The sequence below is a fragment of the Megalobrama amblycephala genome, linkage group LG17 (genome assembly GCF_018812025.1).
Source record: "Megalobrama amblycephala isolate DHTTF-2021 linkage group LG17, ASM1881202v1, whole genome shotgun sequence".
Taxonomy (NCBI): Eukaryota; Metazoa; Chordata; class Actinopteri; order Cypriniformes; family Xenocyprididae; genus Megalobrama; species Megalobrama amblycephala.
The window spans coordinates 8092513-8112109 of record NC_063060.1 but is presented as its reverse complement, the minus strand read 5'-3'; the positions used below and the strand labels follow the sequence as shown (position 1 = coordinate 8112109).

The following is a 19597-nucleotide window of genomic DNA, read 5'->3' as shown; positions in this document are numbered from 1 at the left end:
GCATCACGACTGCTGTATAATTATTATTATTATTTTTTATGGGCGATTGCTCGTGACTCAGTTTTTGCTGGCCTGTACCTGGGTGTTTACGTGTGTGTGTGTGTGTAATTGTGTCTGCCCAGTGATTGCAGTCTGTGTGTGTGTGACTGAATTCATGCATGCCTGTACCTGTCTGTTTGTATGCGTTTGAATCTATGGTGCTATTCTGAAGAGCGTCAGTAAATCAGATTAAGTGAGAGCCATAATGGAATTAGCCTGAAAACTGTGTGTCTTTCTTTTCAGATTCCACTCATTGACCTCACATCAGTCTGTCTAACCAAGCATTGATCCTGAATCAGATTTAAAGGCACATTAAGTTCTTTTTTTCCACCTAAAAAAATGAAATAGAACTGTTTTTTTAACAAATATGTTGTACCTACCTCACATAACCAGCTCAATTAATCACTTTTTCTCATTACCCTTCAAATTCTTGGACACTTTTGGTTGTGTAATCAATCACAGTCCCTCTCTTTCTCTCTTTAGACTGTGTACCTGTGGAGTTGGACGATCCGTTTTACCGAGACCAGTATGATCAAGAGCATGTGAAGCCGCCTGTTGTGTCTCTGCTGCTGTCTGCGGAGTTGTATTGCCGCGCGGGGAGTCTGATCCTCAGGAGCGACGCGGCTAAACCTCTGCTGGGTCATAACGCCATCATCCAGGCCCTCGCTCAGAAAGGCCTCTACGTCACTGACCAGGAGAGACTCGTGACTGAAAGAGACCTCTGCAAGACCCCCATACAGATGGCAAGTGATTTGGCACTACACCGTAATTTTTTCTGTTGCAGAACTGACATATATTCAGATTTAGAGTGTAACGGTTTATCTTAGTACTGATGTGAACCTGCAAATGATTTCAAAGGACTGTTGCAATGTGTACCAATAAGGAATGCACAATTGGTACTAGGGCTGCACAATTGGGGGGAAAAGTGTTTTTTTTTTTTCTCTGATTAAAAAATTGTGATTTGCGATTTTAAATAACAAAATATTTTAAAAAAAGCTTTAGGTTTGCTGTGCTTATTTGTAGGGCTGCGCAATTTAGCCAAAAATGTTGTGATTATATATCAATAATAATAATAATACTATTATTAAAATAAAATATTAAGTAAAAGAAATATTACTACTATAATATTTCACTTTGAATAAGAGTTTAAAGTCAACAATAATAATAAAAACAATATTTTTTTTACCGTAGAACTGTAAAATGACAGTAATATTTATGTCTTAATTTTTTATTTTCAAACCATAAACCATCAAGCTTTTATTTTGCACATTTCTCCTGGTCTGCCTTTGCCATCATCTAATGCTCACTCAAAATTAACATTTAAAACACCAATAATTTAATAACACTGTTAAATGTTTACTTTAGCAAATCTCAAAATTAATATCCGTTTTCATGCTGTGAATTATAAAGTTGTGATGCCTAAATTGAACCACTAGCATTAAAAACAAGCTGTTTTATTTTTCGATTTATTAATTATTATAATTTAATTTGCCCAAAATAATAATGAATATTAATATTGACCATAGCTATCGGCCTATAGGTATCAATCAGAATTTTAATATCAGTGCATCCCTAGTACCAATGGAAGCTAAAGCTGTTCTCAACAAAGCAAATCTCAACATTAATATCCATTTTTCATTTTCATTTATTACTGATTTTTAGCCTTTTGTTTTTATATTATTATTAATTCAGTAACACTTCAGTTTAGAGTCCAATTCTCACTATTAACTAGTTGCTTATTAGCATGCATATTGCTAGGATATTGCCTGTTTATTAGTATTTATAAAGCACATATTAATGGCTTATTCTGCGTGACAGAGGGCCTCATTTATAAAACAGAAATGCAGAAAGCGTCCTAAATTTGATCTTAGGATCATTTCTCAGATGTGTGTATGTGTGATTCATAGAATGAACTGAAAATGAGCGTACGCCTCTCTTTCATGTGTGAAATTTATAAATTGCAAATGATCTTGAACTTGCGCGCAGCTGAATGGTTTCAGTTCTACGCGTTGCAAACAACACCTAATTAAGGTCATTTAGATATAAAAGATCACCAGTCATCGTCCAAATCCTTTACTTTAGAATGGTGAGCTGCAAGAATAGCTTAGATTTCCAAAAACCTGCAGTAATCTGACAAGGAAAAGTGTGCATGTCTGCGTCAAAGATCGTTTTTATAAATATGAGCGTTGGCGTGGATTTAAGCGTACGCACACTCTAAGATCATATCTGTGATAAATGAGGCCCCATATTCTACATCCCTTAATCCTACCCAATAGTGTTGTAGCACTCGAGACCGGTCTTAAGACCATTTTTTGAAGGTCTTGGTCTTGTCTTGGTCTTGGCCGAATTTGGTCTCAGTCATGTCTTGGTCTCAGACTAAAAGGACTCAGGATTTTATTTCAAGACCGGTCAAGACCACAACTGCAGGGATATTGCTAAATTGCTGTTGCAATGTCTGATTTCTTTGTTAACATCTTTAATTTGATTGCATTTGAAGCAGGAAGCTTTACATCCAATCAATAACTTATTTCTAATTTCATTTATTTTGTCACTGTTGTGCCTGGTCAGAAATCAACAAGGGAAAATTAAGTCAAAAATGTTACCAAAATTAATACAAATGCCCACAAAATTCAAGATATGATTGCAAAAAAGTACTTGTATAAGATCTTCATCATTTATATTATAACACATGATATAATTTAAGCCATATCACAAGAAAGAGTGCTGTTTTCACAAATAAAAGTACAATTGCAAAGGTGATATTGATTTTTTACAGATGTTCAATAAACAAAATTGTATTTTTAAAACATTATTTATGCATTTGTAATTGTACCAATTCAGATGCAACATTTGTTCCACCTCTGGAGTGTAAAGATGAACTTTGTTGTTAGTGATTTCAGTTGATTGGTAACAGCTCTATATAGTGTCTTATTATTCTAATTGTAAGGTCCCGTTTTTCGTGGTTTTTTGAAGCTTTGATTGTGTTTATAGTGTGCAATATAACATGTGTTCATGTTTCGCGTGTAAAAAAACACAGTATTTTTCACATAATTTACTTATCTGTATACCGCTGTTTCCACTGTCATAAAAACGGGCTGACGACTTCCTTGTTCTATGAAGTCCCTCCTTCAGAAATACGTAACGAGTTCTGATTGTGCCAGCGGTTCCTGTGTTGTGATTCGACAGCAGCTTAGCGAACCTTGCCCGGAAAGGTCACGCCTCTTACCATAACGTGGAGATGCACGTGCTCAGTGTTATTGTAAACATGTCTTTAATTTTACCCTATCAATTTGAGCCGGAATCAGACTCGGTGATTGGACTGCGGGATGAAAATAACAGCGTTTCGACGACATGGTGACAAACACACTCTACAAACGCAACTCTTGTGTATTCCTGTGGGCGGAGGTTAATCAAAAAACTGTTTTAGTGACGTCATTAAAGAAGGAAGTAGAGGGATGTAGTCCAAACTGGCCGTTCGATGTAGGCGACTTCTGTTAAATAAAATATCTCGCTTGGCATTGAACTTTGAGCTTTAAAATTTTACAGATTTTATTTATACTCTAACAACAACATTACACACTAACTAAAGTTTGAAACATGGGATCACGAAGAACGGGACCTTTAAAAATAAGACATTTCTCAGGCAGTAAATGTGGACCTTTCAGATGAATTTGAGGAGTGCTAGTCTGGTCTTGGCCTTGACTCGGTCTTGACTTGTCTTGGTCTTAACCCCCCCAAAGACTTGGTCTTGTCTTGGTCTCGACACACACTGGTCTTGGTCTCGACACACACTGGTCTTGGTCTCGACTTGGTCTCAGTTTAGGTGGTCTTGACTACAACAATACTACCCAATACCTAAACTTAGCAAATACCTTATAACTATTAATAAGCAGTAATTAGGAGTTTAATGAGGCAATAGTCATAGTTAAAGGTGTTAAAGAGGATGTTTTGTTTTATACATTTTTGCAATATTACTTGAAACTGTCTTTACTAACTGATAAAAGACTATTTATTAGGATCATCGCGTAAACGATTGGCCCTCTGGCTTGTCAATCACTGCCATGACGTCCTTGTGAGAGACGTGCGCGGCTGCGCGCTCCAGTAACTTTCCACTCTCCACAGGCACCGCATGCAATGTTTTTGTCAGGAGACAGGAGTAACAACTGCAGATTATAAGTTACCTGCGGTGAGTCCGACATAATGAATCCACTAACACAGCGAATGCCGGTGGTAAACAAACACTCGTGTTCCAATACTCGAGGCGTTCCCTCGAAATGAGCTGTGAAGGAGGGTGGTTGTTCTTACGCATGCGCTCATTTCAAAAACTCACTAACAGTCTTTGGTTTCTCAATCGACAAAAAGATCCTCTTTAGCACCTTTAATAGTGAGAATAGGACCCTAATCTAAAGCGTGACCATCAATTCTTTTGACAAAATAGTATAGAATTTTAATATCAGCTACTTACTGGCCATAATAATTGCTTATTGATATTGACCAGCATTTTAATATTTGTGCATTCTTAGTACCGACTAAAGCTTTCATTATTCGTAATGCCTGCGTAGTGATTTTCATAGAACAAGCATGAAATGTGGAAATTATTTTGGAGTGGCCATATTTTCTTCAGGTTTTCCTTGCTGTTACTATCATAAGTAAGGCAATGTTAACATAAATCTGCAGGTAGTGGACTGGTAATGCATACTGTGCTGCTTTTGTTCGCTACCTGTATATGTAAGCTGCAGTGTGCTTCATTTAAGGGTGTTTTAGGGTGTAAAGTGTAGGGTGGATGAGGAGGAGAACTGGACACTGCCATATTAGGAACTGCTGATGTCTGCATTGCAGTACTCCCTTTCTCTCCCTCTCTCTGTCTCTGCAGTAACAGTCAGTATCCTTTCAGTATTCAATTTAGGTGCTTTTACCTCTCCGAGAGCACAGCGCTCAGTCTAGACCATCTGTTTTAACACACACAACACACACATTAAGTCACGAACACAGACACATCCACAACCTTGCAGAGTCACCCTACGTACACTAAGCTCCAAAATGAAAACACATTTCCACATGCTATCAGATTTGTCTTTGCAGCAGCCACAACGTGTTTGTTTATGATTGGCAGCGTTGTTCGGATAAGACATGCACATGTGAGATGAGGTTCAGGGCAAGGGTGTGACCTTCGTTTGTCTCGCAGTCTGCAAATCTCATCCACTTATACACAGATAGACCCACCATGTCCACAAACACAAGTCATTCTCCCGTCTCTATGAGTTTAATCGAATATGTTCACATGGGTGGGTTTTTCTGTTGGCATGGCGATTAGCACTGCGGCAGTGTGTCGAGGTGTGTGTGACTCAATTGGACAGGAGGAGTCTGCACTGCTGTGAAACTGCATTGATGATATTCCCTTTAATCAGCATCTTTGGGAGAAAATGTGTTGACTGAACATATGCTCTCACTTGACTCTGTAGCAGGTTAAACACAGAAGGTAATGGTTTAAACTGTATTCTGCATTTTAAACAGTGTTTTTAGAAATCACATCTTCATGTCGACTTCAAGGTGCGATCACATTAGTTGTGGGTCACATCAAGTTGTTCTAAACCTGTATGAGTTTCTTTCTTCTGTTGAACACAAAAGATGATGTTTTGAAGATTGTTGGTATTGGTAACTAAACAGTTTCTGGTCCCCACTGACTTCCATAGTATTTTTTTTCATACTGTGGAAGTCAGTGGGGACCAGAAACTCATACAGGTTTAAAACAACTTTAGAAAATATCAAACTAAGTGGCAATTATTTTAAAGAAATAGAGCACAAGCACACATTTTAATCAAAACATTTCACAAAAAATGTTAGGTTACAAATATGAAACAATTAATATATGGCAGCAGCTATTTGCATTTGCAATTAGATGCTATTTACACTAAGTGAAAATAGCATATTTTCTTAGCGATAATATTATTTTACACTAGGTGCAAATAGCTGTAGATACTATTTACACTAAGTGAAAATAGCAATATATTATATTTACATTAAGTAAAAATAGCAATATATTCTTGTTATACTAAGTGACAATAGCAGCATTTTCTTAGCGATATGCTATTTACACTAGGTGAAACTAGACACCTACACTACACTAGATTCTATTTACACCAATTTTGCATGTCTTTTTTAAAACTTGAGTGGCACAACCAGACATTGGGGGGGCGGAGCTAGTGTAAATAGTGTTTGCAAACAAGGCAGACTATTTGCACTTAGTGTAAATAGACACTCTGTAAAGGGGCGGGCTCAAAATTAAGACGCAAAGTGTTGGACCCTTTCTGGTTGTCAAATCATATTTGTGTTTTGTTAATGTGATGACCTCTTTAAATGAGAATAACTCTAGCATCATTTGTTGAAGATGTCCTATTTTTGATGCTTTGATATTTGTGACTTGTGTTGTGAAGCTAGACAAATGTCCAAATTCTTTTTGGGGCCACTGTATACAGTGTCTAATGGGGGTTTAAATCGGACAGTTCATCACGATACGATATGATATCGATTCTGTCAGCCAGTGATACGATATTTGCCGATACCTCAAAATTCCATGATACGATTACGATTCGATTCAGGGCTATATCGATCGATTTATCGATATTTAGATATTATGTGCCAGGTTTATACAACGAGTTTATACATCTGTTGTGATTGCGACTTGTTCTGTCTTTTCGCTGCTACAACTGCTTTGTTGCTGCATCACATTCACAATCTGACACGCAGACAGACTGTATGGTGAGAAAACAAAAAGGTGCGCTTTGGCGGAAATGCGGATGTTACGTGAGGTTGTGGAGGGTGTCAAAATAAAGGTACCTCATATCGATATTATAAATGTGGCATTGATGCATCGTATCGTTATGACGTTTGATCGATGCATCGATCCATATCGATGTATCAGTACACCCCTAGTGTCTAACACAAGTAACACATTTATCTAATTTGACATTAAACCTGTTCCTCAATTTACCAATAGTGGCAATTGTAATGCACTTACAGTTTGTTCACAAATTGTACCACCCAGTCTTGAATGGGTTACTTTTTGAATCTCCTGTAAACTGCTGAATGTATGATTATGTGTGTGAGCACGTAGTGTTATTGTAGATGAGGCTGAAAGTCAAGAGCAGGTGAACAGGATGAAAACTCCATGCAGAATAGTTCCTAGAATTACTCTTTACCTTCTTTGGTTGGCAGTGCTCCACCCTTCAGCTGCTCTGTTAGTAGAATGGAGGACAAACACAACGGGTCTTTATGCACAGAGAGAAAGAAGAAAAGCATGTTTGCATAGCAAAGCATGAACCCTCTAAAAATGGCACCACATACATCAACACTTTATGTCTTTCAGTGAGAGATACCTGAGCTCTCAGAAGCAGTTCCAGAACTGCCGCTCTCAGCCTTTGATGATGTGAAAGCACTTCCTGTTGATGCACACTGTACCAGGCCAGTTTTCAGCGCCAAGTTCATATGCGCTTCTTGAGATCTCTACTTTACATTTAGACTGTTAATTAACCAGTGGATGTATGTTAGACAGCATTAGTAATACTAGATCATACAATGCTCCACTTTTTTCTGTAAAAAAGACTTTGAAGACTAAAACTGGACATATTGTTTTTTAAAAGAAATGAATACAAAATATTAAATATTAAATATATATAATAGAGAAATATGAAAAGCTCTTAAGGTACTGATACTTACTGATAAGATACTGATAATTAGTGCTTCTTTATAGAAAGGTTCAGTGATTTGTCCTCTATGGTTTGATATACAGTCTGCAGTGTACAGACAAACTTATCAGATTCAGTCTGACAGGGCCTTACAATTCTCTGCTATCTCTAAACAGCACAGTTTGAGATGAACTACTGAATCTCCCTTTTGCTCACTCTCTCTCGTCCCCTATCATGAGAGGACGCGCCCCCTACTGCTGATCAGTGTTAATTTTAACAGCAAATTTTTAAATTTTTAAAACTAATTTAGTTAAATTGTAATGCATTAAGTATGCATTTCTCTAACAATACACAGATCCAAAACACTGATATACATCTGATATTCTCCAAACTGTTCATGTTCACTTAAGACAACCGACTGTAATTAACTCGTTAAACTGTTCGTGCAAAAAGACATGAAAGAAAGCTCAGTTCAGTACTTGACACACTTATCATTGAGGTACTATTATAGTTTTTGTTTAAAATGTTGATTAGATTTGATTTTTAGTTTTTTTGCTGTCATTGTAATTTTAGTTAAAAGTTTTAGTAATTTTTTGTGTTTGTCAAAAATTCTTTGGTCATTTTTGAGCGAGATGCTAACGGTCTAATCAGATTCAATGAACTATGCTAAGCTATGCTAAAAGTGGTACCGCCAGACACCGGAGATCGGCTGAATGGATTCGAAAACGGTAAAACTCAACTGTTTAACTCTAGGGGAGTTGGAAAATGAGCCTATTTTCAAAAAAAGTGGAGTGTTCCTTTAAGTTCAGATGAGAGAGATAAAATATGCATTCTTACAAACGCCTAAAACATTGTACCATATAAACATTATGTGTAAACATTCATCAACACTATCAATCGCTTGGCATAAACGTGTGCTGTTCATTAATTGCGAAGTAGTCTGAAGTGCTGCCGGGCGAGCAAAAGCGCAGCGTTTTCCCGCGGTTAGAACAGCACGTTACACTTCAAATGTGCGCATCTTCCACACAGGACAGCAGTCTGGATATCTTCCCAAATCGTCCCTCTCTACCATTTGTGTCTCATTTTTATTCGTTGACAAAAATTAGAGTAGATTTTAGTCAGAAATCACTTACTGCACCATTACCTCTATCCACATCAGTTCATCACAGAGCGCACGTGAACCGTGTAATATAAGTGTTAACACTCAATACATACTTCAACCGTGGAAAGACGTCAGTAAAATAGCATGTAAACAATGTCAAGTAATGTTACATTTACCTCAGGAAAGCAATTCATTGTCCATAGACCTTAATTTAGTTTTGACAGTAATGAATATGAGACTGTGAGGGATAGAAATACAGTGCGTTCAATGGATTGTACTGTTGTTTAACAACATACGTTGTTCAGCTGACCAAGCATCTTTCTGGAAAAAAAAAATGTGGTCGACCAAAACTCCATAAAACATTTTTGAAAGTTGTGCTTGCCATTGTAAACACAGTTAAGTCTGTCCCGCACGGTCTCGTTTTCATCCACGTTAAATTCAAGATGGCTTCTAACTTGACTAAGGTCTATAGCGTATTAGTTATCTATAATTTAAATGTTTACATTTCAACAACAAATTTATGTTTCAGCATTTAACTAGAGTAAAAATATGATGATATGATTAATTTATATGTTTGTACACAACTCAAATTATTGTTTTAATTATTTAACAATCAGTTAATCAAGTTTTAAGTTTAATTTCGATTTTGGTTTTAGGTAAATTGAAATTTTATTTTGGTTTGAATGGGTTTCCTACATCACTACCTAAATCATGCAGACACAGAATGTCAACATATACACAAGTTGCATGGTCTGTCACGACTGCGTAAGTTGTGTGTGGCAGCACTCGAACATGCAGAATGTTTGGGTGGAATCCAAAGAAAGATTTTTGGATGCTAACGATAAACACTTGGTAAGCTTCTCAGACTTAAAATAAGAATAATAAAAAAATTTAAACGCTTCTCTCAGTTGTTAGTATACATTAGAAGAGCTTTACATTTGCATATTGAATTAGTTTTTATCAAGCAAACTGTCTCTAACTGGCAAAATATGAGCACATACTTGATAGCACGTGTTTCTTCTTAAAGTGATTTTTAAGGCATGTTTGGATTTAAATCTAAATCTTTTCTTCACTATTTAGGGATGGTGAATAGCCTAGGGTTGCTGATCTCCATGGATTAAACTGTAATTTCTTCATTTTAGTGGCTTGAGGATTTGTTTGGTTAAGTAACATGTCCTTTTTATCATTTTAATCAGAAAGTTACGCTTTCTTTAAAGCTGTTCAAAGAGATTTTATGCCAGTTACAGCCTACACATATGCTTGTTTTGTCGCTTTGCCTGATGTTGTATCAAGGTTGTGTAAGCAACACATAATAGAAACAACATCCTTTCAAATGGCAAAGCACAATCACATGGGACTTGCCCCGTGTACCAATACAGAGGTACTGGTTTACCACTGCTGCACTTTCCAAAGATATGACTGCTTTAGTAATTTAGTGTTTTATATTGGTAAATGGGGATAAGGACAGTACAATATGGGTTCTGGTCAGGCATTCTTCCAGGACACCACTTCCACAGGAGGGGCCCAAAGACCAGAAGTGGCTGTTCCATGTCTGCTTTTCCATTCATAGCCCCTAAAGAGTATTTAAACAAGCATTAGCAAATTAAATTTGTATTTATTTATTTATTTATTTATTTTATCGTGCTGAACAGTATTGGTATTTTGTTTCAAGAAATACTGGAAAATGTCTTATGAAAATACATTGTTTAATTATAAACAAATATGTGTAATCAAAGAATATACTTAGGGTTAAGGTAAGGTTAAGTTGAATTCAGGGCAGGACTCTGAGTGTGTCAATTGCTTTTTGCACAGTATTTCTGGTTTCAGGGGATTTAAGGGAATCTCATTTATCTGAATTTAAGATTTGGGATTTGGCTAAACTTTAAGGGTTAGTTCACCCAAAAATGAAAATAATGTCATTTATTACTCACCCTCAAGCCGTTCCACACTCGTAGGTTCTTCGTTTATCTTCGGTTTATTTTACAAATTAAGATATTTTTGTTGAAATCCGATGGCTAAGTGAGGCCTGCATAGCCAGCAATGACATTTCCTCTTTCAAGATCCATTAATGCACTAAAAACATATTTAAATCAGTTCGTGTGAGTACAGTGGTTCAATATTAATATTATAAAGCGACTAGAATATTTTTGGTGCTCCGAAAAAAACTAAATAATGACTTATATAGTGATGGCCGATTTCAAAACACTGCTTCAGGAAGCTTCGGAGCATAATGAATCAGCGTGTCGAATCAGCGGTTCGGAGCGTCAAAGTCACATGATTTCAGCAGTTTGACAAGTGATCCGAATCATGATTCAACACAAAAGATTCATAACGCTCCGAAGCTTACTGAAGCAGTGTTTTGAAATCGGCCATCACTAAGTCGTTATTTTATTTTATTTTTTTTGGTGCACCAAAAGTATTCTCATCACTTTATTATATTAATATTGAACCACTGTACTCACATGAACTGATTTAAATATGTTTTTAGTACATTAATGGAGCTTGAGAGAGGAAATGTCATTGCAGGCCTCACTGAGCCATCGGATTTCAACAAAAATATATTAATTTGTGTTCCGAAGATGAACGAAGATCTTACAGGTGTGAACGACATGAGGGTGAGTAATAAATGACAATATTTTCATTTTTGGGTTAGCTAACCCTTTAATTGTAAATGCTTTCAAATTACTCAAAAGAAATCATGTATTTTCTTTTAATTTCAGGGCTATTTAAGGCTCTAAAGATGACTCCTGCTGGATTTACTAAAAGCATTTTTAATATATAATTCTTTGTTTATAGTAGTTTTGCATGCTTTAACATATATTCTGACTAGCAATAGCAAGTAGCAAATCATAGTCCATGGCTCTGACATAAACTAAAGGCTACAGGTTTTTTTTCTTTGTAAAGGGACCAGACCTTCAGTATTTCCTGCCCAAACTTCTTTATGAAATTATGAAATACATCAATGTCAAAAAGTAAACTGCACTCATCAAGCCATTTTAGAGGTTCTTTAAATGTACAGTCACTCCTCAATTTCTGATCCACACAATTTCAATAGCACCCTCTAGAGGTGAGAAACTGACTAAGCAGACACTAAATGGCCATGTATGGTTTAACAGTTGTTGAAGAAATGGCACATGACAGAGGGTCCATAGAAAAGTTTAAAGAAAAACTGTAAAAAAAAAAAAAGTAAAATAAATTAGATAAAAATAAATGAAGTAAAATATTAATAAAATGTGAATAAAAATGTGATCAAACTAAAAACATCTATTAAATAGATTAAAATAAATACAATTAATATACAGTTGTGGCCAGAATTATTAGCCCCCTTCATAAATATGATCAAAGATGACTCTAAAAATAAATCTGCATTGTTTATCCTTTGATCTTTAATTTATAAAATTAGCAAAAATCTAACCTTTCATTGAAGGAAAAGAATTGAAAGTGGGGGGGAAATAACATTATGAAATAAATGTTTTTCTCCAAAACATGTTGCCCACAATTATTAACACCCTTTTATTCAATACTTTTTGCAACCTCCTTTTGCCTAGAGAACAGTTCTGAGCCTTCTTCTATAACGCCTGATGAGTTTGGAGAACACCCGAGAAGAGATCAGAGACCATTCCTCCATACAGAATCTCTCCAGATCCTTCAGATTCCAGCTCCATGTTGGTGCTTCTTCTCTTCAGTTCACTCCACTCATTCTCTGTTGGGTTCAGGTCAGGGGACAGGGATGGCCATGTCAGAAGCTTCTTTTTTTGCTCAGTGACACATTTTTGTGCTGGTTTTGATGTTTTTTTGGATCATTGTCCCGACGGATGATTTAACCACAGCCCATTATAAGATTTCTAGCAGAAGTGGTCAGGTTTTGATTTTTTATCTGTTGGTATTTGATAGAATCCATAATACGATATATCTGAACAAGTTGTCCAGGACCTCCAGCACAAAAATAGGCCCACAACATTAAATATCCAGCAGTATATTTAACCGTGAGCATGGGGCACTTTTTATGCATGTGTGCACCAAACCCATCTGGTGGGTTTGCTGCCAAGAAGCTCTTGTTTTAGTTTCATCTGACCATAGAAGCTCGTCCCGTTTGAAGTTCCAGTCTTGTCTGACAACTGAATATGCTGGAGATTGTTTCTGGATGAGAGCAGAAGATTTTTCTTGAAACCCTCCCGAACAACTTGTGGGGATGTAGGTGCTTTTGATAATTTTTTTTAGGCTTTCTGAGATTCAAGACTCAACTAATCTCTGCAATTCTCCAGCTGTGATCTTTGGAGAGTCTTTGGCCACTTAAACATTCCTCCTCACTGCGCATTAGGATGATTTAGACACATATCCTCTTTCAGTCAGATTTGTAACATCTTTAGTTGATTGGAACTTCTCAATTATTGCCCTGATAGTGGAAATGGGGATTTTCAATGCTTCAGCTATTTTCTTACAGCCACTTTCTATTTTGTGAAGCTCGACAATCATTTGCTACACATCAGAACTATATTCTTTGTTTTTTCTCATTGTGATGAATGATTAAGGGAATTTGGCCTTTGTGTTTCTTCATGTTTATACTCCTGTGGAACAGGAAGTCATGGCTGCACAATTTCATGTTCATGATCACCCCGGTGAGCTAAATTTTTTTTAAATATGAATAGGAATATACTTCAGAGATATTTTAATCATAAAAAATTCTAGGAGTGCTAATAATTGTGGGCAACTTGTTTTGGAGAAAAACATTTATTTCTTAATGTTATTTTCCCCCCACTTTCAATTCTTTTCCTTCAATGAAAGGTTAGATTTTTGCTAATTTTATGAATTAAAGATCAAAAGGATAAACAATGCAGATTTATTTTTAGAGTCATCTTTGATCATATTTATGAAGGGGGCTAATAATTCTGGCCACAACTGTAAATAAAAAATAAAATAAAAAACAAATGCATAATACATTTAACAGTACATTATTATAGTGAGTAGAAAAAATATATATAATAATTTAACATAACACAAACTAATTTAGAGATGTATAATTTTTTTCAGTGTATAAATTGGGTTTATAAGTTTTTTGTTTTTTTAAATTGCATGAGGATGATCATATTTGATTGAAAACCCCTGTGCTAAGATATGTAATTCATGTTAAAACGGGTAGTATTTTGATAAAAAAAAAAAAAAAGACAATATATTATTGATATACTCACTCAATGTAACTCACCTAGATAACTTTTAGACATTTGTATTTATATTATAGAAAGAAACAGAGTGCTTATGTTTTGTGCATTCTGTTTTTTCCTCTGGTCATTTCAGAGTTCTCACCTGGCGATGATTGACACTTTAATGATGGCGTACACAGTTGAAATGGTCAGCGTGGAGAGAGTGCTGACCTGCATACAGAAGTTTACTCCTTTACTTCCTGAGGAAGACTTCCCTTATGATGCTGAAGAGGCAGTGACAACATGGATCAACAAGGTGAGATCCCTACAGCTCACATAACAATGTAAACATATTGCCTGCATGTGAATTTGAGTATTACATTTTTTAGATTAGCCAAAATTAATTAATTAATTTAATAAAATTTATCTTAAACTTGTACAATAGCATTACATCGTGATACATTTTCCATGCTCAGTGCAAATAGGCAAAGGGCTTATTTCATGGAAACTTCTTGTGTTGTGGCTGCTTGGGATGCAATATTAAAGGGATAGTTCACCTAAAAATGAAAATCTGCTGTTAATTTACTCACCCTCAGGCCATCTAAGGCCCTTACACCTGGTATTAAGATGCGTTTTGGTCAATTGGATCACAAGTAGACGAGGATGACACATTCCCGTTTACACCTGGTGTTTTAGTCTGTCTCTTTTGTCCACTTTTAACCACGTCTGTCCTGATTTCTTCGAGGGGAGGATTTATGAGAGGGTAAATGTTTTTTTGTTTTTTCCCCCCCGGATCTTTAATAATAATAATACATTTTATTTAACGGCGCCTTTCAAAACATCCAAGGTCACTTACAGGTAAACAAGCAATAACAATGTATATACATTATATATCAACACAACTTAAAACATTCATGCATCATAGAGATAAGTAGTAAATCATAAAAAAGCCTGTGTAAAAAGGTAGGTCTTAAGACGGGATTTCAAAGTATGCAGACTGTCAATATTACGGATATCGAGAGGGAGAGAGTTCCATAGGCGAGGGGCAGCATGGCTAAAAGTTCTAGCTCCCATGGTAGTTAAGCGTATACATGGTAAGACAAGAGAAAGTGTGAGTGAGGATCTTAAAGTGCGCGAAGGGGTGTAAATAGGAAGAAGATCAGTAAGATATGGAGGAGCGAGACTGTGCAGTGCCTTGAATGTGAGAAGCAGGATTTTAAAGTCAATTCGATATTTCACTGGTAGCCAGTGAAGTCGCTGGAGAGTTGGTGAAATGTGCATAATAGAAGGGGTTCTAGTAAGAACACGAGCCGCAGAGTTCTGAACCAACTGAAGTTTATAGAGAAGTTTGGAAGGAAGACCAGTAGGAAGAGCATTGCAATAATCAATACGTGAAGTAACCAGTGCATGAATAAGAATTGCAGTATTGTTCATTGAAAGGGAGAGACAAAGGCGATTAATATTACGTAGATGAAAGTATGCAGTACGTGTAATATTATTAATATGGGTTCAGATGAAAGTGTGCTATCCAGAATAACACCCAAACTCTTAACCTGTGAGGAGGGATAAATGGGATGTTGATCGATATCCACAGAAAAACAGTCAGATTTTGTCAAAGTGGATTTTGTCCCTACAAGTAGGACCTCAGTTTTATTACTATTAAGCTTAAGAAAGTTAGCTGAGAGCCAATCTTTACTTTCAGCTAAACAACGGGACAAAGAAGGCGGTGGAAAAGAGTCAGAGGGTTTGGAAGACAGGTAGAGCTGGGTGTCATCGGCGTAGCAGTGAAAGTGAATACCATATTTCCTGAAAATGTGACCAAGTGGGAGTAGATAGATAATGAATAAAAGTGGGCCCAAAACAGAACCCTGAGGAACACCAGTAGGGACTGTAGATGATCTCGATCTGAAATGTTTTAATTGGACAAACTGAGTGCGACCAGAGAGATACGATGTAAACCAGGACAGGGGTGTGCCAGTGATCCCAATAGAAACTAACCTGTCAAGGAGTATCCTGTGCGAGATGGTATCAAAGGCCGCACTCAGGTCGAGAAGGACAAGTATGGTTAATAAACCAGAGTCAGCTGCCAACAACAAGTCATTAGTGATTTTCACAAGAGCTGTCTCTGTACTGTGGTGAGGACGGAAGCCAGATTTAAAAAGCTCAAACAGTTTATTATTGGAAAGATGGTCATGGACCTGTGTTGCTTGCAACACATTTTTCCAAGATTTTAGAGATGAATGGCAAATTAGAAATTGGACGGTAATTATCTAGGTTAGATGGATCAGCCCCTGGTTTCTTAAGGATTGGAGTAATAATAGCAGATTTGAAAGAGGAGGGTACAGAGCCAGAAGCAAATGAACAGTGAATAATTTTAGTAATTAACGTAGATAGAGATGGTAAGCAGGCTTTGACTAAATGAGTTGGTAAAGGGTCAAGCCAACAGGTAGTAGACTTGGATTCCCGGATGAGACCCAGTATCTCCACTAGTATTGTAGTACTCGAGATCGGTCTTGGTCTCGAGACCGGTCTCGAGACCACTTTTTAAAGGCCTTGGTCTCGTCTCGGAAACGACCACATTTTTACTCGGCCTTGTCTCGGTCTCGGACGAAGAGGACTCGGGATTTCATTTCAAGACCGGTCAAGAACAAAACTGAGGGCATATCATGAAATTATTTGTTAGCATCATTACTGTGATTAGACATTGAACTTCTGACCAAGAGCTTGACTCGTGTGTAATTTTAAATGTTTTTAGTTTTTACTCCCCTCCCCGCGCTGTGCCGCGCCGCCAAACATCACATCGCAACACACACACACACACGCGCGCGCGCTCCACACGTGAGTGCGGGAGACAGGAGAGCAAGCTATGCCGTCATCGTGACCGTGGCTGTCAGAGATGTCAGCCAAATTTTTTAATACCTCATCGAGATTAGCATTTTTACGGAACTTTGAGTTTTATAATGTGCGCGAGCGCTTTTCACAAAGCAAACTCGCAAGCATAAGGGGGTGGGGATTATGAGCTTTATTGGGACCAACCACCTGGGGGCGATCGAGAAAATAATCGAGAAATAAATAAAAAATAAATAAAATATTAAATTATATCAATGTACACTATATTTCTTTACTTTAAGATATATCGTGATATATAGATTTGTCACCCATTCCTACCTCAGGCTCACCAAAAGAGACTTTGTGAGCCTGTCTAAAAATCATTCTTAAATTATTTTTAAATTTGTCCTAAAAGTATAATGTAACTCTCTAATATGTGCAGACATTCTATCTCTTTACATCTAACCAATTTATTATGTTTTTGCTTCTCAGAAACTTTAATCTCAGAAGTGGAGAAAATAAGGAGAAGCAACTTAGTTCTGAATAAATGTTTAAGTTAAATTCAGCTCTTAAGTATTTGTTCGCATTTATTTGCTTATAGAAGAAAAAGATAAATTCCGACATATCTGCAATGCCTTTTGATAATTTTATCAAAACTTCTCTCTTACACACCCACACACACGAGAGAAGTGCCAGTCGTATACATATTCCATATTTTATCATAAGCGTGTCATGCAGTGTGGGGACTTGCACTGGTCTTGGTCTTGACTTGGTCTCGACCCTTCAAAGTCTTGGTCTTGTCTTGGTCTCGGTTTAGGTGGTCTTGACTACAACACTAATCTCCACCTCAGTTGGTAATAAAAAAGTAGAGAAAACAGAGTGTGGGGACACTTGAAAAACTGAACAGCAGAAATTATGACCTGTGATACTAGCAAGTAATTGTTGGTGAATATTTTTAATCTTAGACTCAAATAAAGCCATAAAATTGTCGCATAATGTGGTAGAATACATATCTGAAGGCAGAGAATCCGGTGGTCGTAAAATATTTTTTACCACAGAAAAAAGTGATCTTGAGTTCCTTTCTCTGGCTCCAATTACATTAGAGTAATAGTCAGATTTAGCTTTAGACAGTGCATCCTTGTAAAGTTGGACATGTTCAGAAAGCATTTGTTTATGTATAGTGAGACCAGATTTGGCATGCAGACGCTCTAACCTACGACCTTTAGTTTTAAGTTGACAATGTTCTGGAGTAAACCATGGAGCAGAATGATTAAAAGAAACAGTCCGGGTTTTCACAGGTGCATAAACATCCAAAATCTCAGTTAGTCCATTGTTATAATAAGAAGCCAGTACATCAACGTCAGAAAAATTAGCTTTGCTGGAGAAGATGGCAAGTTCATCAGCAAAAGTAGACACGTCAATGTTCTTAATGTTCCGAAATTTGATAGAACGACACAAATTTACCTTGAAGACTGTCAGTTGGGTGCAGAAGGACACAAGCAGATGGTCTGATATGGACAAGTCAGAAACAGTACAATTATAAGGAATTATGCCAGAACAGCAGATGAGATCGAGGATGTGCCCTTTAGAATGAGTGGGCAAGTTAGTGAATTGCTGCATACCAAAACTATCCAGACTAGATAAAAATTCACTTGTACTTGTGTTATTGACATTATCTATATGAATGTTAATGTCACCCAGCATGATAGCATTTGGAGACATGGGACATAGGTAAGTCAGAAGCTCAGAAAGTTCAGTTAAAAAGATGGGATCAATCTAATGGATAAAATAAGCTTGCACAATTTACATATGTTCTTTCGTTTCTGCTCTTAAAGCCACGCTGAACACTGTGAGCACATGTTAGAAATCAGGTGAGAGAACATTGCACTTGGTACGTTTTTTGTCTTCAAAACAAACTTGGGTCTTCAGCATACAAAGTTTAAAACCTGGTTTAGGCATGTTAACAAGTAATTATGCGTCAGGAAGCATGCGCTCCAGACTGTCATGAATAGACTCAGAACAATTTGCAAAGTATGTGGATTATAGGTAATAATGTTGTAAGTTATGTTCAGTTTATTGCACAGACTGATTGTTTCGATTTATAAGACCTCAATGTATTGTCAGGAGCCACAGATATTAAATTTGTTTTGCCTGTATTTTTTTTTTTTTTTTTTGGACTCTCAAAGTGACTTTAGCAGTTGACTTGCATTATTTGAATCACCAAGGACCACGGTTTCAGCTAAAACTTTTTGGGTTTTTTTACTGTTCTACTAAAAAACAAAAAGTCACCTACATCTTAGATAGCCTTAGGGTGAGTAAATTAACAGCAAATTTTCATTTTTGGGTGAACTATCCCTTTAAGATGCACATATGTTTGGTTTGTTTGATGTGAAAGCTTCAGAACTCAACTGTAATCCCACAGTGCATTTCTGCCTGTTCTAGTTCCTCTGGCCAGCTGCTATGTTGGAAACATCAAAATAAGTTTTAGCGAGCACTGAATTGAAAAACTCTTAACAAGAAAATTCTTATGAAAATTTTTAGAGCAAGCACAAAATTCTGTCTTCGTTTACTCACCCTTGTGTTGTTTCAAACCTTCTTTTCTTCTCCGGAATCACAAAAGAAGATATTTTGAATAATTTCCCAGTGTTTTTTTGTCCATACATTAAAGTCAATGGGGTTTAATGTTGTTTGAACTCGAAACACTCTTTAAAAAAAATCTTCTTTTGTGTTCAGCAGAAGAAAGAAAGTCATACATGTTTTAAACAACATGAGAATGAGTAAATGACAGAATTTTTGTTATT

At 36.6% G+C, this 19597-nt stretch overlaps 1 protein-coding gene across 2 annotated transcripts in view; it reads left to right on the top strand.

The window, feature by feature from the left end:
* The window catches only part of camsap2b (calmodulin regulated spectrin-associated protein family, member 2b), a 73682-nt gene that overhangs the window by 11461 nt on the left and 42624 nt on the right, over window positions 1–19597 (top strand). For both annotated transcript variants that reach the window (XM_048164141.1, XM_048164142.1), the window contains 2 exons: window positions 523–782; window positions 14122–14283. In XM_048164141.1, coding sequence (XP_048020098.1) covers window positions 523–782; window positions 14122–14283 — 422 coding nt within the window. The remainder of the gene's footprint in view (window positions 1–522; window positions 783–14121; window positions 14284–19597) is intronic.